Below are 21176 nucleotides of genomic sequence, written 5' to 3'. Positions count from 1 at the left end.
GGAATTGTCTCTACTAATTTGAACCCAAGAATGCTGCATAATCAGAGAGCCTACCAGTGGGATTAGACTCACAGTCCTACAACTATTCATCCATCCATTGCATATATCTCTAGTTATCTCAGTGTTTCCAGTTTCTCCTTCTCTTGGAAGCTCACTGTTCAAAACAAATCAATTTTTAATTATTTTAAATAAAATTAGATTTGTTTTTTTGCAAAAAGTGATTCTACAGCAGGTACCATAACAAAGCTATTACCCCACGTGATTACCATAACTGAACCATGATCCTTATCCATTGGCTTAATTGAGGCAATTAATAGCTAATTTTATACCCCACATCTTTTACCTTACTAATAAGTAGGGAAAATCCATTAAGTTAATGTAATTATACAGGTTGGAACATAACAAGGAAGCAATGATAGTTCATTTTGGTTTGACCTCACAATAATGTACCTTGCAGTTTGCATGTTATAAAGCTGCAGCTTGCAGCTACTGAGGACCATGACTAATTAATGGCAATATACATCCTGAATACCTCTACATAAGAACATGAATGAGGTACTGAGATGAATCTTAGCACCTCTAAATGTTGTTATCACTCAATACAAGAAAAAGTTGCGCACATAAATCCAGCTATTTCAGGGTATTACTTTAAAAATAAGTACTTGCTGCTTCCCTTTTTTTGACTTCCTAATATTTATTTCCATTTTACAGTCTGAAGTTGAGGGGACAGACCAAAGAGCTCCTACTGTCCTAGCAAAAGAGGAACTTACACAGCAAGTTAATTATGTTTACATGGGAAAATGATTATCCTGTTAAAGTTGTTGCAGAGACACTGGAGATAAGAATGGAAAAGCTGAGAAATGACTGAAGAGCCTAGAAATGGTCACACTTAAATTTTCAAGAATTTTTTTCTCATTCAGAAAGTTATACCTCTAGGTACCCTGCAGCCTAGAGAGTCATAAGGACTGTAAGTTGTTCCAAAACAAACACTAAATAGAGAGGACTAGGATTTGAAATGGTGTATGAGAAGTGTCACCATCAGAAGCAACTGGGTTATATTCATTTTCACCAGCTCTGGATTTAGTGTCTTGCATTTAGAAAGAACTCTTCTTTCTTGTAAGAAAAATGCTTAGAAACACATCATTCATATTTAACATGTCTATGTATGATGAATGTGCATAAACTCATGAACTCACATTCATTAATTACATTAATTTCTATTCCTGAGAAACAGGTTGTAAGACATGGGTTTCCACTATTACCAACAACAGTTTACTTGCAACAGCTCTTTAATGAAATTTTCTTCTGCCAAAGTGCAAAAGTAATCAAGCTACAAGCCAGTGCTGTTCAGAAACATCATTAGAAAGTTATTAAAATTTGCATGTAAATGAGCATCTTCAGGATCTTGCTGCTTTCTCAGGGAAAAAAAATCTGCTAGCCATATTGCAATCTTCACATAACGTGTTTCTGAAAGCCACATAAACACAGATAAATGACAGTTTGGATACATAGAACTAGAACAATAAGGAATGACAAAAATACTAATATATTAATCAGTGTTTACCATTACAGAGGTGAAAACCACAGCTGAGGACCAAGAATTTATTATAAACTATTCACAGACACAATAAAAACTAACTGAACAATGCAGCTCAGGGATTTTTTAAAAATGAAACTTCATAGCAGACGTTAATCCCCTAAAAAAATTACAAGGTCCAGACCATGACTTATGGACAATGAAAAACCTGTGTAGTTCACTTTCTAGCCCTTAAGAAAGACAGTACCTCTTTGCTTCAGAGCAATAGATTAAATTCTTAAAAAAAAGAAATTAATTTTAAAAATCACCTTCCTGCAGAGATGTTAGTTCATACCCAGTGTGAAAGGAAGAGAGGAAGAAAATAGGTTAATGTAAAAGAAATTTGCTATGACAATGCACAGCACTGAAAAGGTTTGAAAAAACACACACACACACACACACACACACACGTATTTCCAGAGACATATGACACCATACCTGGTGACGTGGGGAGTTGCCTTCACACGGTGGTAATGATTACACAGACTGTAACCAAGAATGCAATACGTGACAATGGATGGATGGAAGGAAAAAGAAAGGAAAAAAAAAAAAGAGAGATGAATGAGTGATATTTAAGCACATAGTACAAAGATGAACAACTAGAAAACTTCATGGACATACTGAAGAATTAAATGCCCCTTCCAACTCACTTTGAAACCGCTAAACTAAAGTGATCATCATCTTTACAGACCTCACTCTGACATTTGGTTACCTTCTGCTTGTAACTGCAGTAAAGAAAGACTGGTCTTCTGTGAATAAAACATTTCATTTGATGATACCTTCCATTATTAGAGCATTACAGACTGTGGAAACAAGTCCCACCACTGTCACCAGAGTGCAATTGGGTTTCTGTTGTTGAGTATCCTGACCTTACACATTACACTGGGTTATGAACACATGGAGCAACATGTTTAACATTTTTGCAATCACTGGAGAAAAATCTTGGTCAAATCAACACGGGAAGAGCCAGTTAAAATTTAGCTTAAATTTCCAAAGAAGGATAGATGTTATATATATAAAAATATAAATATTATAAAAATATCTATAAAACACCTCCACTAAAATTTCACCTCCTGACTATATCTTCTGTTTTATGGTATCTGTCCCACTACTTTGCAAGGAAGAAACAAAGGGAGAGGTAGGAGAAGCACAGATCATACCAAGCTCAGACTCTCTGGTTCAGTGTGGTACCCAAGGAGAGCTAAACAAGAGTGGTGTGACCCATCTGCTTCCAGGCGTTACTTGGCCTTATGTGAATTTGGTTCCCTGTAATGTAACCTCTTAGGAGGTTCCTATTGTTTCTTTCCTGTTCTTCCTTCGGTGATGTGCTTAGACACCCTACTGCTGAAAAGGCAATAGTGTAAGTGAAGGGAAGAGATCTGCTGTGGTTCAGGGGAGCAGGGATGGGAGGCAGCAAAGGGAGGTGACCTCGTTAACTGCTGTCGGCAAAAAAGCAAAGGCAACATTAAGCAGTAGCAAGACTGTTCACAACTCTCATATTCAGCCTTTCAAGTGATACACAGCCAGAAAAATAAAACTGCAGATAACCTCAGACTACAGTAAACAACAAATTTTAATCTGTAATTTTTATATAGTGTTTAAATTACCTCTGTTATACTAAAATTGGATTTACAAATTTTCTGACATCTTGGTCCACTTAAGCAGACTCAATTGCCAAGATGTAATCACTGCTGAAAGCCATTCATAGAAAGACATATAAAAGAAATTACACTGTAAGGACCTGCTGTTGTTATTTATTGTATTCCTTCCTTCCTCCCTCCCTCCCTCCCTCCCTCCCTTCCTTCCTTCCTCCCTCCCTTCCTTCCTTTCTCCCTTCCCTCCTTCCTTTGTCTTGGTAAATAGCCAGATTACTGCCTTGGCAGGGAGGAAAGGTTTCCATATTTAACTGCAGTGCCCCTTCTTATGCGTAGACAGTGCTCAATATGAATGAAGCTGAGGGACTGCATTTCTGGATTCACAATTAGAAACACAGCTATAGGGACTGGGCTCCTATTGTGTTTGAGGTTTTTTAGATAGAATACAGGTTCATGAGAAATTAAAGACGTTAATTTTACCTGGATGGCTGAATCTGAATCTTTTGAATAATCTTCTCCCATTCTGACCATATCAATTTCTCAGAGAGGAAAATACTAGACTAAATAGAATAAAAAATTGCTTGTACATGTGCAAAAAATGAAAATTTGTTTATTTGGTACTCCTTTGTTTACCAATACTATATGTATGTCCTCTGTTAATATAACATTATTTATGTGTATACTAAATACAGTGTATTGTATATTTTGTGTGTATATATTGTATATTTTGTGCATACACAGATAATGTTCATTTTCTGAACACTACCTAAATATTACAATTTGGAAATAAATGTAAAACTTATGACATGTGTCATTATAAACAATTACACAATTCTATTTACTAAGAGCTGAGTTTGTATCTACTGTAAGCATTTCTGATATTTTTTTTTTTAAGGAAACTACAATTTAAGTGCTATGTAGGGGTTTTGGTACATATATTTTACTAGTCTAATTTGAAAAGCATAACAAATGAATTAAACTGAGAAACCAAATACAACTAAAGCAACCATATAAAGATGAAAAATAGCATCCATTTTTCCTGTTATTCAGCTGATTTATCTGAAAAATCATTAATATAATTTTCAAATTAATTTAAATTACTTCTAAATCAGCAATAATTAGATCATAGACTGAAATCCCATGTTTCAAAATGAAATTGCTACATATTGTGCAGCCAACTGATGGTTCAAAGAAGTGAAATGTTGGAATCACTGCAAGTTGATTCTTTCATGCTACTGTTCTTAGTGCACCATCACAGCTTTCAATTACCAAGAAAATATATCTAAAATAAAACACAGAACTAAAACCTAGATTCACACAAAAAGTTATGTTCTAAAGTCACATATAAATCAAAGAAGTGAAAGCCATTGTAATAACGTATGAAGTTCAAGGCACCAGGATGAAACAGCAGTTGAATCTACTGATGCAGGCAGCAAAGTTACTGTTATCCCAGCTCTTCCTAGTGTTTTCATTAAAACTGGGAAATTTGGCAGTAGCTTCAAATAGAGATTCTGCTAAAATTTTGATGATAGGTCAGTAAAGCTATTGTTAACTGATAAAAGTTAAATGCCTTCTACTACTAATTGATTACCACTAAGGATGAAAGGAAAACCCTAAACAAATGGTATTTAATCAAGTTGCCTATAACTGAAACTAAAAATTCTGCCCAAAAAGTCTGCTGAGGACTGATAACAGGGGTGATCCCATGGCACGAATAAAAATAATCCTAAATGCAAAGCAACACCAGAATCAAGATTCAAATTCAGCAAACTGCTGAGTGCAAGTGGTCCCACTGAAGGCACCCAAAGCTGTCACAGTTCATTTGGCTACTTGTATAGTTGGGCTTCGTTCTGGACTGACAATCCAACAGGCCAACGCGCCGTCATTCAAATACACATCACATTCCTAGGCTTTGGTCTCCACCTTTCATTTTATTATAATTTCAACATAAAGATGAGGCCGGGGAATAATATAGAGAAGTGGCCATTAATTCCCCTGCTCCTCCATCCTTTGCATGGGGAGCTATCTCATATTCCCACATGGATATATCAATACTCTAGAGGGACTGGCACATCTTTTTGTCTGCTGTTGAGATTAATTCATAGAGAACCTGTGCCCCTTAATCGCTGGTTTTGGTACTTTGGAAGAAGGCTTAGAAGGCATTTCTCCCTCTTTCCCCACAGTACTACAGTGTTGGGACAAACTTATTCACTGCTGATGTGGGCATAGTTAGCAGCCGTACAATTTAAAAGGCAAACACTGACATGAAATGGTACAAAACCCTAAGGAGGAAAAAAATATATAAAAAAGCAGAGGATCAGGGGTGAGCCACTCAGGAGGAAGATTAGCTGCTCCAGGGAGCAACTGAGGGGGACTTTTCCCCACCTGACTGGCCAAAGGGACTGAAACCAGTATAAGTCTGATTCCTCTGAGGGCCTTTTTGTGTGACACCCTTTCAGCTCTGTTAGTCAGCAATGCTCTGTGTTCAGTGCATCAAGTGGCAATTTATTTCCTTAATTTCTGCTGGGTAAACTCTGTTCTTCCACATGTCGCTGCCCATTCCCTTGCATTGATTCCTGCCTGTTTGCCTATGAATTAATTCAGAATCCTTTTTACTACTGTAAACTACTCTTCCCAGAAGAAATCATAAAATGAGGTTGTCTAAAAAAGATATGCCTTGTTTCCTGTTTTAGAAAGACAATTTGTTCTTTTCCTTGTTTTTTTCTTGCAATTTCCTTCTTGAATATCATCAGTACTACATTTCCTGATATGTCTTAATTTGAATAGTTCACAGTTGTCTTGGCTATGTCTCTTTATTGGGGAAGAAAAATGTTTTTGTCTGGAAACATCCAATAACCACTCGGAAACCTTCCATAAGAGTTGTTGCAAAATGAATGTTTATAAATACTTCCTTGATATAAATAGATTTCCTGACACTTTATAACAAACCTCCAAATTAAAGATATAGCCCTAATTAAATATCTAACATTTGGTAAAACAATTCATATTATCTTTCCAATTGAGCATGTATAATAAGTCTTTTGGTATGAAAGAGAATAGTTACAATTAATTATTCCTGTGACAGTTAAACAGTGTGCAAGTACTGTGCATTTAATCTTCCATCAACAAATTTTATATGGCACTGTAGGACAGAGAGATTTATAGGAAGACTAGGAAGAAGACTCACATTAGTAAATCTTCATGGGGGTTAATTCCACATGTAGCGACAGCACAGAAAGAGGGGGTTAAGGGAAGGCATTTGTTAGTTTGGCCTCTCTGAAACTTTTGAATGCTTGGGGAAAGTGACAAGACACAATTTAACAGTGGCAGGCTCACAAGGATTTGTATTCAACTTTGAGACTGAAAATGAGACTTTTACATTTAATTCTCAAAGCCAGTGATCAAAGAGTCCAGCGCAATAATGGCTCAAATATATCATGCTCAAGTACCTTAGTCCACAAGTAGACATACTGATTTTAATTAATCAACCCATTTATTTCAGGCATTTTGCTGACTGGAAAAATCCTCCTTTCCAAACTCACTAAGTTCCTCCTTTAATTTGCCTTTTTACAAAAAGTAGGAGTGCTTGGGGCATCAGAGATTCATGCACAAGATAAACTTTTAGCTATGCACAGTCATGTTCTCAGCAAAACACAACAGCAATCCAACTGTCCTTTAAAACAAGAGTTGGGTGCTAGGTACCATCAACAAATGGCAAAAGAAGCACACAACATTGTCCTCTACACACTATTTAGGCAAGCATCCACATCTGGCATCTTCTACAAGGCCCTGGCAGAAGCCACAGAGTCTGCTGACATCGCTGTATTAAAACCATATCTGAAGTTTAAAGTTTGCTTAGATGCTTTATCATGATAGCAATTAACATTACTCTGGAGTTGTTCTGGGCAAAGAACATACTTCCCTTCATTCCCTCTTGAAACCTCAAGGCTGCTACCTAAATTCATTGGTACAATGCAACAGCTATTCAAGAAGATGAAATAGCTTTACACAGACTTTTATAGGGATTTGACTTCATCGGAATTATCCCCTCCACCCACTTAACACTAGTACATACTTTCCTATTGAAATATTGTACTGCTTTTCACCATATAAAACCTAAAACCAACAGCAGCATAAAACATAAACTCAACAGCAGCATAACTGCAAAATGCTATCTAATATTTCATCTTCCACCAAACCAGAGGATAAATATGTAGAATCATATCTATCACTGGTTCATTCCAAACTGTTACTGTTATAATTTAAAGGAAACAAAGAAGTTATACCATCAAAAATAAGACTGACTGAAGAAAAAAGGGCTAAGAAAATTGCTAGTAGGATTCCGTGTGGAGCCCAGTATATGCCAGGTCCTCCTTGCACTGCAAGGGATGCTGAATACCATTTTTTTGCAAAAGCTCAGGATTTTTCATCATGGCTCAACCCTCATCTGTGTTAAATACACCAAATTCTTTGAAACCACTTCAAAATTTTCAGCAATAAAAGTCTGTGAAAATGATGAAAGATGTAGTTAGGTACCCTGATTACCCTAAACTACAGTAGCAGTTAGGAGCTATTGCAGACTGCTACAGTTTATAACATGCTTGTGGCTTATTCTAAGATACTCAGGGGAGAAAGAGAAAGCTGCAGGAGACTAGCCCTCTTCCAGCTTCCACACTGGCGTGGACCTACCGCAGACCTACTTACCAGAAATGTGAACTTTTTTAATAGGCTCCAAAAGCCCATTAGAGCTTGTAGACCATTATAAATTATGTGTAAATGTACAAAAAGAAACCAACTCTGTGCCACAGAAAAATGATCTCATGTAATGCAAACACATTTTAGAAAAAAGAAAATAAATAGTGGTGATAAGAAGAATAATAATTTTAAAATATCAAAAAGTTTCTCTGATTATTGTGGGTATAGGAGGCTCCAGCTCATCGGCCTGAACAAACGTGTGAACTTCTGAGAAATTATTTCAGTTGAAGCAAGGGATGTTCACCATCTCAATACACTCAGCGCCTTGAAGAATTGGTCCTTGAGGGATTTTTGTTTGTTTGTTTTACAGAAAATCCCTAATTGGGAGTGAATGACAAATTGGGGGCACAGGGGATCCTAATGGGTGAATTTTGTATATTTAACTTGTACAATGTGTCTAAACATTCAGCTTGTAGCAATTATTTCATCAGCTCTAGTACAAGATCTTGGGGTTTTTTACTGTGCTAATGAGTTGAGCGGATGTAAATAAAAAGAATTGCTCAGAAATAAAATGTGTCTCACGTTTCTCTCTGAGGATACCGATCAGACAGAAAATAAAAACAACCTGATCTTACTTTGAACATTTCACTTAATTTACATAACTCCTGAAAAGCTTTCCCCTTCCCAGATTTATTAATCCTTGCTATAGCATAAAATCCTACTTATGATTTTTAAGCTATGAAAATTTGTCAGGATATTTTGATATTGTATTGGTCATTGATCTTGTGTTAATCATATGTAATAAGGACAATTATAGACCAGCTATACTTCTATGTTCTTTAGCTGTAAAAAAAGAACAATAATATCAGAACCAAGAGAGCCTTTTTGGCTTCTCTCTCAGAAAGAAGAGATTTCTTTCTGCAGGTATCTTCCAAAAGATCACAAAACAGCATAACATTGAAAACTATCATTCAATAGCAACACAGAATTGGCATGTATATGTATTGTAGACAATTCCATAATGGTTATGACATTTCAATTTACATATGTACACCCCATGTCCTTCATGGAAGAGGTCAGAACTTGACAATTACCTAAATCTGTCAAACTGCATGGTTTTATGTAAAGCAGCATGCCCTGTTATTAGCTCAGTTATTTTACTGACCTAGAAGGCCATATTGGGCATGTTCACTTTTTTTTACTTAGAGATATACACACACACACACACACACACTCTTTCTCTCTCTTAGAATTTGTCTTCCAAGTCTGGGCTTGAGAAAAAGCAATCTGGGTTTGCAAAGGCTTTTGAAAGCTAACTAGGATTTCCTTACAAGGAAATAATCCATGTCACTTATTGAATAATAGGTGGCAGATTTGCAAAAATGCACGTGAAAACACTTTGAAAAGTATTCAAGTTTTTACTTCTAGATTTCCTACTGCTAATCATCCACGAATTATGGCAATATGTATACTGTGATTTGTACCATTTTGCTAATTCTTCTGTTCAGCCCCACAGCTAAGCAGAAGAGTTTTCAACATGAAAGTTTCAGAAATCGGCAATGCCCAAGAGATTGAACTAAATGTAATTTCCATCCTGGATGATGCTGTCAGTTTTATGAACTGGGCACACACAGAGAATCCATTGCATACTTAGAGCATGTTCAGCAGTGTTATTTTAAAACCATGACAGATGTGCAGCCCCAGCAGGATCTCACATTACAGAAGCCACAGCAACCCTTACATACAGCTGATCCCGTTGTTCAAGGAGGCAGAGTATCACCCACAAAAGACAACCGCCCAAACCCATATAATTCCTCCACCTATTAAGTTCCTACTGAATTCCAGCTCAATTTCTACAGTTCATTCTGCAACTTGAAAGGTCTTCATGAGACCGACGCAATTACTGAAGATGCTTCTCATTTACCATGTGCTCATCTGTAACAAGAGGAACAAAGGCACACAGAGTAACACTGTTCCTAACACAGAAGATTGGTCAAGTGACTTGGTATAGCATGACTAATTTGCTGAATAGGTCTGAAGAGCTCTGAAGTTCACCACCTTCAGAGCAACTTGCAAACACACTTCTTTTTTCAAGACCATCCATGATAAAGTCAACAAAAAAAGACAGTGAGTGGGAATCCACTTTGTATATTTCCAATGAAAATTTGATGTAATCAAGTGCCAAGGGTGATAAATGCATAAAAGATGAACTGCTATAATTGAGAGAACATTATGGCAGGGTCTTTAGTTAGCATCTCCACCATACGGTTTCTTTTCTCTTTTTACTCATATGCCATCCTTAAAACAAGTTTTTAATATATCCAATTATACATCAAACAATAATCTCTCTGTCTCCTGGTGAGAAAAATTAAATTGTGCATCTATATCAAGCAAAAACTCATATGAGGAGCAATCTAACCTTCTGAAATGACAGTTCTGTCATGACAAAGTATTTGTTTGATAAGAAGGAATAATTCTTTTTGAGAATTTTTCTAGTTTTTCTAACCCAAGCAGACTTTCTCTCCTGAGCTGGCTTTTCACTTCTAGGGAAAAACATCAACTGTCTTTGCAATGTTAGGAGACAAGTTTTTAATTATCTTTCTGGTTTTTTCTTCCCCCCTCCCCCCCGCTTGTTACAGTATATGTCAGATAGCCACCAAGATGTCTCTTCACAATACAGAACTCCACTTCTGAGAGCAATAAGTCTTGAATTTCCTATGGAGGCAGCAGAATTGGATAGGTATTTAAAGTTGTTGTAGGTAGAAGGATAAAATATGTTTCTCCTCATGGCCCTCTTTCAAGAGAGGGACACAAATATCCCTTATCCCACCTGAGAGCCAATGCAGCTATGAGCATTGCTGACCTATCAAGAGTATCAATGTTTAAGGAGAATATACAAAGAAAATAGCTATAGTTGTAGCTTCTTTTCTTAGAAGGGTATGGATTCCAGGATATTTGGCTCGGTAGCCCACAACCATAAACACCATTTTAACCCTGATGCAAAGCTGTTACTCTAAGAAGGTAGCAAATTAGACCAAGAATAACCTTGGTGAGAAAGCTCATTTAAAGCTATGTTAGCATGTAATACAGACAATCCTAAAGACAGACACATGAAGAAGGAAACTTCCACCAGTAGCAAAACAATTGAATGTGCATTATAACTGACAGAGACAAAACAATTTTGCTAATCAACCTCATATCATCCTCACACCTACAGTCACTGGATGCTCTCCCTCCTTCAACAACAACAACTCTCAGCCAGCCAGATCTGCCATTTTATATTGGTCTTCACTGAGCAACAAACACAAACAGATTTAATGGACCCAAGAATTTGCTTGATCGATTCCCAGGTGGGGCTAGGACAGTAAGATGGCAATAAAAGTGCAAGGCCATGCCCAGGCTATATGCCCAGGCTCTCTGAATAGGAGACGGTCAAATGGCCGCATTTATTGATTCAAGGAATTTCAACAGCATAAACTTATTCACATTTCGAAAAGAAAAAATATTTTCAAACTAAATTACAGGGCAAACAGAAAGAAGGGATTTGCTCCACTTTAAAGACAGAATTGGAATGTAAATCATTGGAAGGAACTGCAGAAGAAATTATTTTCAAAATCATTTTTTTCTCCAATACTATGTTAAAACAAGTCAGATAAATAGTAAGTAGCTCAACCCTTGCTAATATCTTCTCTAACAAATATCCAGGGAATACTCATCAACATACAATGCCTCTCTAGCTTACAGGTTACTTTGAAAAGAGTACTTTCCTGATTACTATCATTTGTAATGACAGTAACCAACTTATCTGTTCATTCAGATGCTGCTTTGGTAAACAAGTAAGTGGCTGACATGACTTGACAGCTGATTGTGTATTATACGGTATTCAAAATTCTCTTCCCAGGCTATCAATCCAAGCGTAATGGTATGTTTTAAAAACATGCACACTTGGACAATTCCTCTGATAACAATAGTATCCCAAATGTTTATGCAGCTGTTTAGCAAAGATGCTCTTTCTGACAAGAATGGCTGGTTAGACATGAGCACAGAGAGAAAATTTCTGTATGATACAACTATCCTTGAAGATTTATGGAGTTGAAAATAGCTTAAATGTGGGTTTGAAGATGTAGAAAACTTTTAGTTCAGCAAAAAGGGCTACATATTATCAGGCCATAATTCATTCCGCAAAATGTTTCATTTTGCTAACAGATAAATTTCAAAAGATTTTATAAAAACAACTTGTAAATGTTACTTCAATAATTAGGGTAACATATTAAAAGAAAAAAAAAAGATTATATCTTTAGCCTACCAGATCGTTTGTTTTCTCTTTTATCTGTTTTGCTAGCTAGCTTCTGTGAATTTTTTGTACAGCAATAATAAGAGAACTGAGGTTACAGTAAATGTTTTATATGACTTGCTTTTAAATTACACTGTACGCATTCATTTTATTCCTACTAGAATTTCATAGTCCTTTATGAGATAGGACTGAAATTAACATCAATTTTCTTGAGTTCTAAAACAAGTTGAGATGAATCTATTTGGTTTTTTGCTAAGTAAAAAGCAATTCAAATACATATTTAGAATAAGTAGAATTTGTTTACAATATATTACATGTTACAGAAAATATTCTGATGTTTGGATAATTCAGACCTATGTATTAGTAAACTTACTTCAGCAATGTAACTAAAATGCTAAATTAGAAGTCTTAAATAACATCAAAAATATAGTCTAATTAGTCTTACCTGCAAATGTATCCTTTTTGTTTTAAAGTTATTGTTTTAAAATATAAAGCTAAAATATAAATATTTATTGATACAGTCTTTAGGGTATGTCCTGGTTATCCTTGGTGGTAGTATTACCTGTTTTAGTCTGTGAATCTTTCAAACCTTGTACTGACAATTTGAATCTAAATCCTTTGAGATAAACTGATTAACTCCTGTGGAAGTAAATAAGCTTTGAACCCAGCAGAAATTTTCAGTTTTTGAAAAACTGTGAGAAACATTTAAAACCATTTCTTCTCTTCTTCTTTGGTCTCAAAATAGGAAAACTCTTTCCCCCCTGACTTAAGGGAAAAATAAACACCATCAAAAAGAAACACATCCAACATCAGGTATTTTCATGTTTGTGATTGCCTTGTAGCCTCAGCAAAGCTATCCAAATAAAGTTAAAGGCTTGACACTGAGTTTTCATTGTGAAAACATGGTTCCGGTTGTTTTATTTAGCACCAGCAAAGACAAAATTCGAATACACTGTTTCCTCTATTAGGGAAAAAGTTTCAACATCTACCACCTACCAAAACCTAACATACAAGGAACCCAGAACTGCAGCATCAAGTCTATAATCTCTAACACTAATACATCACATACAGTTTTAAAGACCTCTGGAAGACACAAAACCTCATAAAAAAAAGCTTGTTCAGTGAAAGTTTTGTATCATATATGATCAATAAAATCTGCTGACAGTTTTAACTTCTGAAGTATTTTGAATAACTAATACAGCACTGCTTTTCCCAAATGAGCACTGCACAATTGTCCAGCATGAGCTAACCATGACACTCCTTTCAATAAGAATAACCCATCTTACTGGAGTAAGGGGAGGAGGAAACAGGAAACACTACGACTAGTCAGTAAAGACATGTGACTCACCAGAAATAGACTTTCTGTTTGAAGAAAAACAAGCACACACACAAATGCAAAAACCAACAACACCCACCCACCCCTCCCCGGCCCCGAACGGATAAGTGGTCCAGTAAGGTGGAGTACAAAATTAAGAAAAAGATGGACATGGAAGAATATATTATGCAGAAGAAGGGGGGAAAATAACAGAGGCAGGACCAGACAGTGTCTGCCTAAGGATCTGAACTGACCTCAGGGATGAAATAGCTAAATTACTACTTGCAGGATAAAATGTCATGGTTAAAACAGTCTTGGCAAAAAGGACCAAAAAATGATAAAAGTGATTTCAATGGGGAAAAAATGTGACAGATCAGGGGACTCACAGATGATGATGTCTGTACTAGGGAAATTATTAGAAATAGCAGAAAGTCTAGAATTGGTGTACATCGGAATACATGTTTTCTGCTTGAGAGGAGTCAGCTGGCTGACAGTTTGCCAATGGTACCGCATTATTCAGGATACAGAGGGCAAAGGCTGACTGTTAAGAATTGCAGGACATTACAAAGCTGGGTGGATGGGCACAAAGTGGCGAGAGTGAGATCATCTCTGGATTATGATCTGTGGCTCTATGGAACATCAGTTCAACACTCAGCAGCACTCAAGAAAACAAAGGATACAGTGGAAATTTTAAGAAATGAAGAAAATCTGAAGAAGTCTAACAAGGACTATCAAAACATAGAAAAGTTTCCTGTGCAAGGAATGACCAAATAAAAAAAGGCACTGCATCCTGGAACAAGAAATAGGATAGGACATGGAAAAAGTTGCTAGGAATGAACTATCCTCTTAGGATAATCAAATGAACAAAGAAAAGGAGATGTTCTTCATGGAGCAAATCTTAAGTCAAAAATATGCCCTGTAAAATCAGTGGGAGGCCTCCAAGCCACTCAGACAAATAGCTGGTATGCAAGGGACTGAGGAAAGCTGATCTTGTAACATGTCTAACCCAGCTCAGGGATACCATAAGCCAGATCAAGGCAGTCTGTAGGCTACAGCAAGTAGGAAAAAATGTGATGTGAGGGTTGACTATTTGTGGATGATATGATGAAACCTCTGACTGGAGGGCTATTTTTGCACAGTCTTTAGGTGCCTGTAAAGAGTGATAGATATGCGTATGGAAGCAAAAAAAAAAAAAAAAAAAAGAAAAAGAAAAAGAAAAAGAAAAAGAAATAGAAAAAAAAAGGTCCTGACTTCAAATCTCAACCATAGCTATGCTTATTGGTAACAGATACAAAGTTAATTTAACCAGTCTATAGGTGTTAAGTCCTACCTTCAACAACTGTAACAGAGTCCCTCTGTGCTGTGAAACATTGTGGCAAGCCATAATACTTATTCACCCTCACTGTAGGGATTACTTTGCATAATGCCTTTGTAAACCAACAGGATTGGTATGGAAAAAATATTCCATTGAGGGTTACAACATAGTTGGAACCACATATGAACTCGAGCTGAAAATACTTGGGCCGTGGGAAAGTATAGGGGAAGGACTATCATAGGGTCTTACCACTACTGCAGATAACACAGGGCGAGCTGACATTCATATGCTCTTATTTAGGAAAATCGCTGCAGAAAGCAGCCCAGAATTGGAAAAATTAAATCCTCACATACCTTTTAACAATCAGGCCGAGTGGTATTCAGGGGCTCAGCTGAGGAATACTCACTCCTAAGCCAACCCATGACTTTCAGACCAACATGAAAACAGGATTCTTGATACAACTAATTTTCAGTGTGTGTTTTTTAGCCAAAGAATTGAAAGCTCTTTTCAGGAGCCTGAGTGAGCTCTTCATTCAGTTCTATTCTTTAACATAATTAGGTTCCACTGTTGGGTGCATGTGTGAAAATACTCTGCCCTTTCTCTATACATGACTAAGCATGCACATACAAAAGATGGAGTTGCTTTGAGTGCAACTTGTTGCTCCTGTGAAAGAATTCAAGTTTCTCTTGTACTTTCTCTTGTACTTAGAAGAGTTGGATTTTAATAAAGAGAAAAGAATGTTAAACAATTACTCTTCCAAATAAAAAAATTAGATTCATTTCCCATTAAACAATTGATTCATAAAGTTGCGACTAATGAGTAAACATCTCCATTTTCCAAGATAAAACTAATGAAACATTTTACCATCCCTTGTATTCTAGGCTATTAATATTTAATTGTGATTTCAGCTTGTTTTTCTTGTCTGGGACTGAAAGAGAAACAGAATAGTGCCAAGTACTAAGGATGTGCAGACACATTACTCCTAGCAAAGAAAAAATAAAGTAATAGAGGAAGAAAGATCTGTGAATTGGCTCGTGTATTAACCATATGGAACGCTGCCAATGCAAGTAAGCAATGTTCAGTGCAAAAAATGGATGAGACCACGAGTCTAACTTGAGACATCACACTATAAGTCTGTGCCACGTACTTTAATCTCTGCTTTTCTGTGGAATGCTAACAACTCTGAAAGCAACCTTGACCAGCAAAATATTTCTGTCTTGGTCTTTTATCTGTCTCTTAAAGTTGATGATAAAAAAGACTCCTCTTTTTTCATTGGCCTCATAATTAAAAAGGTGGCAGAAAAAGCGGAACAGAGGATTAGCTGAATAAAAGGATGGCCAATCTATCTAAAGCATCAACAACTTCTGTGGGCTGTTTTTGGTGCTCATTGCTACAACACATGTTTGCATTTTAGCAGGATGTCAAGCAGCATAATCCAACCCAGCAAATGTCAGTGTGGTAGTGCATCCCAGTAAACTCAGTTTCCAATATACTTGGGGTATAGTTTTTCCTCATAAAATGAACACTGTCTTCCAAATGTACAGTAGACCAAAAGCAGTAGTAGTTCATGTACACATCCCTATAGCCTCACTTTACTTTTTTTCAAATGCTATATTGTCTGGACTCCCACTGTTTTAATACAAACCATTAGGAAACACGTAAATAATTACTCCTAGGAGCTGAGAAAATATCTGGACAGGACCACCATGGGCCAGTCAATAGCTTGATGGATAAGCTTTCGTGTTCCTCTTCAAGACACAGAAAATTAGCATTTGTGAGTAAAGGCATTGCTTCACTATACCATGACCTACAGAACATTTGAAAAACCTTCTGCTCCAAAATGGTTATGCCTCATAATACTGTTGGCAGGAATGAAAGAAGCAACCGGGTGGATCATGGGGACTTAAGGAATACTAGATCATTCACGCAACCGGTGCATCAGTGAAATAAAATCAGATTTCAGCACATCAAGCTGATGTGAATATCTTTACAGCAAGAACAATGACCCGCCAAGACAACTGGTAGGTAACCTTATGGTGTGCCTCCGAAAGATGCCCTAAACACTCTGCAGTGGCGGTTTCCATTTTAACAGTGCATTGATTTTTTTGTTACTGCTGCTCTTTTCACCAAAGCTTACTGATATATATTTCTGCCTCTCCTATTTAAAATGTTGCAAAAATGAACTGTACAAACAAAATATTATTTATGTTAAGGAGCTTATTAGCTGTCAAATGCTTATAGAGGCATAATTCTATGAGCAAAACAGAGAGGAACTTCTGGAACCTAAACTAAATGCTAACCATGCTTGAACAGTGTTTCCTTTAAGTGTCTGTAAGAACTAAGTCTTTAACTGTATTTTTTCAAACATCTTCCATTGCTAATAAAAACAAGGATGGAAATATTGAAACCCAAAATAATTTTCAGATTTTACAAGTTGTATGAAGAGAAGCCTCAAAAGAGTAAGCTTCAGGAATTATTGTCTCTATATGTTCTGTACTTAACTTATACGATAGGCACTCAGAACTGTAATTACTGATATTTTCCTACCCTCAGACCTATTTGAAATATCAAATTGCTCTGTGGCACCAGAGAGAAGAAAGAATAAAAATGCCCACTTCGACATTTAAGAGAGCTATACCAGATATAGGTTAGCTTTGTTGCTGATCCATAATGAAGAAGCCATACATTGATAACATGTACGGGAACAGCATGAGTATGACTATGACCAGCTCCCCTTCTCTGTCCTGTGGTTACCGTAGCTTGGTTTTAAAAGGGATAAGGGAAAACTAAGACCTCTGTTGAACAGAAATGTTTACAAAACACAGTCCATTGTGTGTCTCAGACAGTACAACTGTGTCAGACTTTCCAGCAGTGAGTTTGTTTGAATTGAGTCAATGTAGCATACAGTGTAGCAGTGTCTTCTCTATGTTCTGCACCACGTTGTTCAAGACAGGTATATACTCTCAAAAAACAGTACATAGAAGGAATTGCAGCATGATGACATTAAGAAAGATCGATTTTAAGTTCAATTATCTGCAATTTACAGCACAAACATTTGCTGACTACTGCCAGGAACTAACCGGTGTGATCTACCTATAAGAGAGGTGCAACACGCTGGTAGTCAATGCACATGCCTGCATGGTGCTCCATCCATGCAAGAGGGAAAAGAAAATGTTATTCTGGAAATCTGATATGGTAGGTGCAACTTAGATATTTTCAGCTGACTGTTATTAGGGAGCCTACAATTATTTGCACAAAAGCAGGAATAAAAAAAATAAAACGAGTGTGATAAAACTATAGGGATCCACATAACAAAAGATCATTAAATCCCTCACAGAAAGTAGTCAAGCCATGAAGAAATATAAGATAGCTATACGGAATGTTTTCATAGTCCTGACTTCTGTGTACCAGAATATATCTCCATAATCCTCTTTTAAGGCCATGTAATCAAAAAGGTTACCTTCGTGAGCTTTTTTCACCCTGATATGGAAAGATTATTTATATTTCAAGCTGCAAAACTCATTACAGTAACTACTTCTATCTAATCAGATAAGTTTTATGGTAATTGATTACCATAATTAATCAGTATTTTCAATATTTTATAAGAAAGTTATTATACCCATCCTCAAAATAATGGATTTTTTAACAAATCAAAGAAACGCTGTCACTGAAAATTATTGGTTTGCAAATATAATCATTACTTTATCACACTACTTTCTCCATTTATGATGAAGTCATTAAATGGTTTTGAAATCAAATCCTTACATACAAAGTTCTCAACTTCCAGGCAAAAAGCCACAGAAGTGTCTGAGAATGGTCACATAGGAATTAGGGCTTCTGCCCGCCAAAAGGGGTTGGGATCAATAGCCCAAATGAAGTGTATCTACACCAATGCACACCGCGTGGGCAACAAACAAGGAGAGCTGGAAGCCATTGTGCAGCAGGAAAACTATGACATAGTTGCCATCATGGAAACATGGTGGGATGACTCGCACAACTGGAGTGCTGCAATGGATGGCTATAAACTCTTCAGAAGGGATAAGCAAGGAAGGAGAGGCTGTGGGGTAGCCCTGTGTGTTAGGGAGTGCTTTGACTGTCTAGAGCTTAATGATGGTGATGATAGGGTTGAGTGTTTATGGGTAAGAATCAGGCGAAGGCCAACAGGGTGGATAACATGGTGGGGGTCTGTCATAGACCACCCAACCAGGATGACGAGGCAGACAAAATCGTCTATAAGCAGTTGGGAAAAGTCTCACAATCACTAGCTCTTGTTGTCATGGGAGACTTCAACCTACCAGATGTCTGCTGGAAATACAATACAGCAGAGAGGAAACAGTCTAGTAGGCTCCTGGAGTGTGTGGAAGATGATAACTTCCTGACACGGCTGGTGAAGGAGCCGACTAGGGCAAGCGCCCCGCTGGACCCGTTGTTCGCAAACAGAGAAGGACTTGTGGGGGGCGTGATGGCTGGAGGCCGTCTTGGGCACAGCAATCATGAAATGATGCAGTTGTTGATTCTTGGAGAAGTAAGGAAGGGGGGGCCAGCAGAACCGCCACCTTGGGCTTCCGGAGGGCAGACTTGGGCCTGCTTAGGGGCCTGGTTGACAGAGTCCCTCGGGAGGCAGGCCTGAAGGGCAAAGGGGGCCAGGAAGGCTGGAAATTCTTCAAGGAGGAGCTCCGAAAGGCACCGGAGCAGGCCGTCCCCGTGTGCCGAAAGACGAGCCGGCGAGGGAGAAGACTGGTCTGGTGGAACAGAGAGCTTTGGCTGGAACTCAGGAAAAAAACCCAGAGAGTTTATGTCCTTTGGCAGAAGGGGCAGGCCACTCAGGAGGACTACAAGGATGTTGTGAGGTTACGCAGGGAGAAAAGTAGAAGGCCAAAGCTCAGCTACAACTTAATCTGGCTACTGCTGTAGAAGACACTAAAAAAGTGTTTCTATTAATATATTAGCAAAAAAAGGAGGGACAAGGAAAACCTCCATCCTTTATTGGATGCAGGGGAAAACAGAGTGGCAAAGGATGAGGAAAAGGCTGAGGTACTTAATACTTTTTTCGCCTCACACTTGAAGAGCAAGTCAGGTGTTCTCTGGGCACCCAGCCCCCTGAGCTGGAAGGCAGGGACGGGGAGCAGAAGGAAGCCCCCATAATCCAAGGGGAAATGGTTAGCAACCTGCTAGAGCACTTGGATACAGACAAGTCTATGGGGCCGGATGGGACCCACCCAAGGGGACCAAGGTTGCTGGTGGACGTGCTCACCAAGCCACTTTCCATCATTTATCGGCAGTCCTGGCTAACTGGGGAGCTCCTGATTGACTGGAGGTTAGCAAATGTGTCACCCAGCTACAAGAAGGGCTGGAAGGAGGAAAAAACCACTGTACTCGGAAGTGATTTTTATTTTAGTCTTAAAAATACCAGGTGATTCTAGATGCATTGCTCCACGTGTGGAAAAAAACAACAAAGGCAAGAACAAGTTCATGTGGTCAACAGTTACTTAGGCTTTTGGTGCCCTTACTGTTTGATGACTATGAAGTACAAGAAATGGCAGCATTCCTAATCTCCCCAAAAGGAAGCCGTGAGGGCAGCAAAAACACCCTGAAACCTCCTCATGTCAGGAGACATGAGCACAGGCTCTATTTGCATCTCTGAGAGCACTGTGTGCTATGGAGATGAGAAACTAGCTCACATGACTCTCCTGGCATCATGTAGTCAGTCAGCTTAACTTCCCGGCCTTTTTTCTGTCTTGATTGTGTCTCAGGACTGACTTCAGCAAAAGAAAACTTCTGTGTTTTCTTGTGCTATCTCTGAGAAACCTAGTTCTAGCTCTCTCCAGTTAAAGTGAAAATTCAGGAGGCTTCTAATTACTATAAAAAAATATTGCAGCATTATCTTTGTTTTGTTTGATAAGGTACAGCACTTCAAATTAATTTAAAAGACAGATAAGAAGTTTTTTGTTAGTCTCTTGTTTGTTATAATACAGTACTTCATCCCCAAATTTTTGTTTCATTTTGTAGTGAAACATTTTTTAACCCCTTACACTACCACCACCTGTAGTAAATTTGTTAAAATGTAATGAAAAGCTTCATCCAAAAGGCTACAACATTCTAAAAGTTATATAATACAAAACTATCATTGCTTTATAATTGTAGAGGGTTCAACTCTCACTCCTCATTAGTCAGACGCAGCCCTCCAAGTACATGAAGGTAGTAGCAGCCCTGAGCTCCAACTATGCCATTTAGCCCTACTTTCTTCTTCTTTCATGCTCTTGGTATTCCACGGGCAATGTCAGGCACTGTGTGAATTATTAAGGCGCCTATTACCATGACCTAACACAGTACAATTGAACAAGTTGGTGAGCTGTATTATTTCTGGTTGTGGGAAACTGCCCAGA

The 21176-nt window shown here is 37.7% G+C and overlaps 1 protein-coding gene across 6 annotated transcripts in view; it reads right to left on the bottom strand.

Moving 5' to 3' along the window:
* Positions 1–21176, bottom strand: part of CCSER1 (coiled-coil serine rich protein 1) — a 733964-nt gene that overhangs the window by 103647 nt on the left and 609141 nt on the right. The window contains exon 10 of one of the 6 annotated variants that reach the window (XM_064449962.1): positions 2015–2062. The exons of the other annotated variants lie outside the window; for them this stretch is intronic. Within the exon in view, the coding sequence (XP_064306032.1) occupies positions 2054–2062 (9 nt within the window). The 3' untranslated portion in view covers positions 2015–2053. The remainder of the gene's footprint in view (positions 1–2014; positions 2063–21176) is intronic. 6 annotated transcript variants of the gene reach the window in all.

This window comes from Phalacrocorax carbo, chromosome 4, assembly GCF_963921805.1.
Source record: "Phalacrocorax carbo chromosome 4, bPhaCar2.1, whole genome shotgun sequence".
NCBI lineage: Eukaryota > Metazoa > Chordata > Aves > Suliformes > Phalacrocoracidae > Phalacrocorax > Phalacrocorax carbo.
Note: the sequence above shows the minus strand (reverse complement) of the source record. Positions and strands in the feature narration are given on the sequence as shown.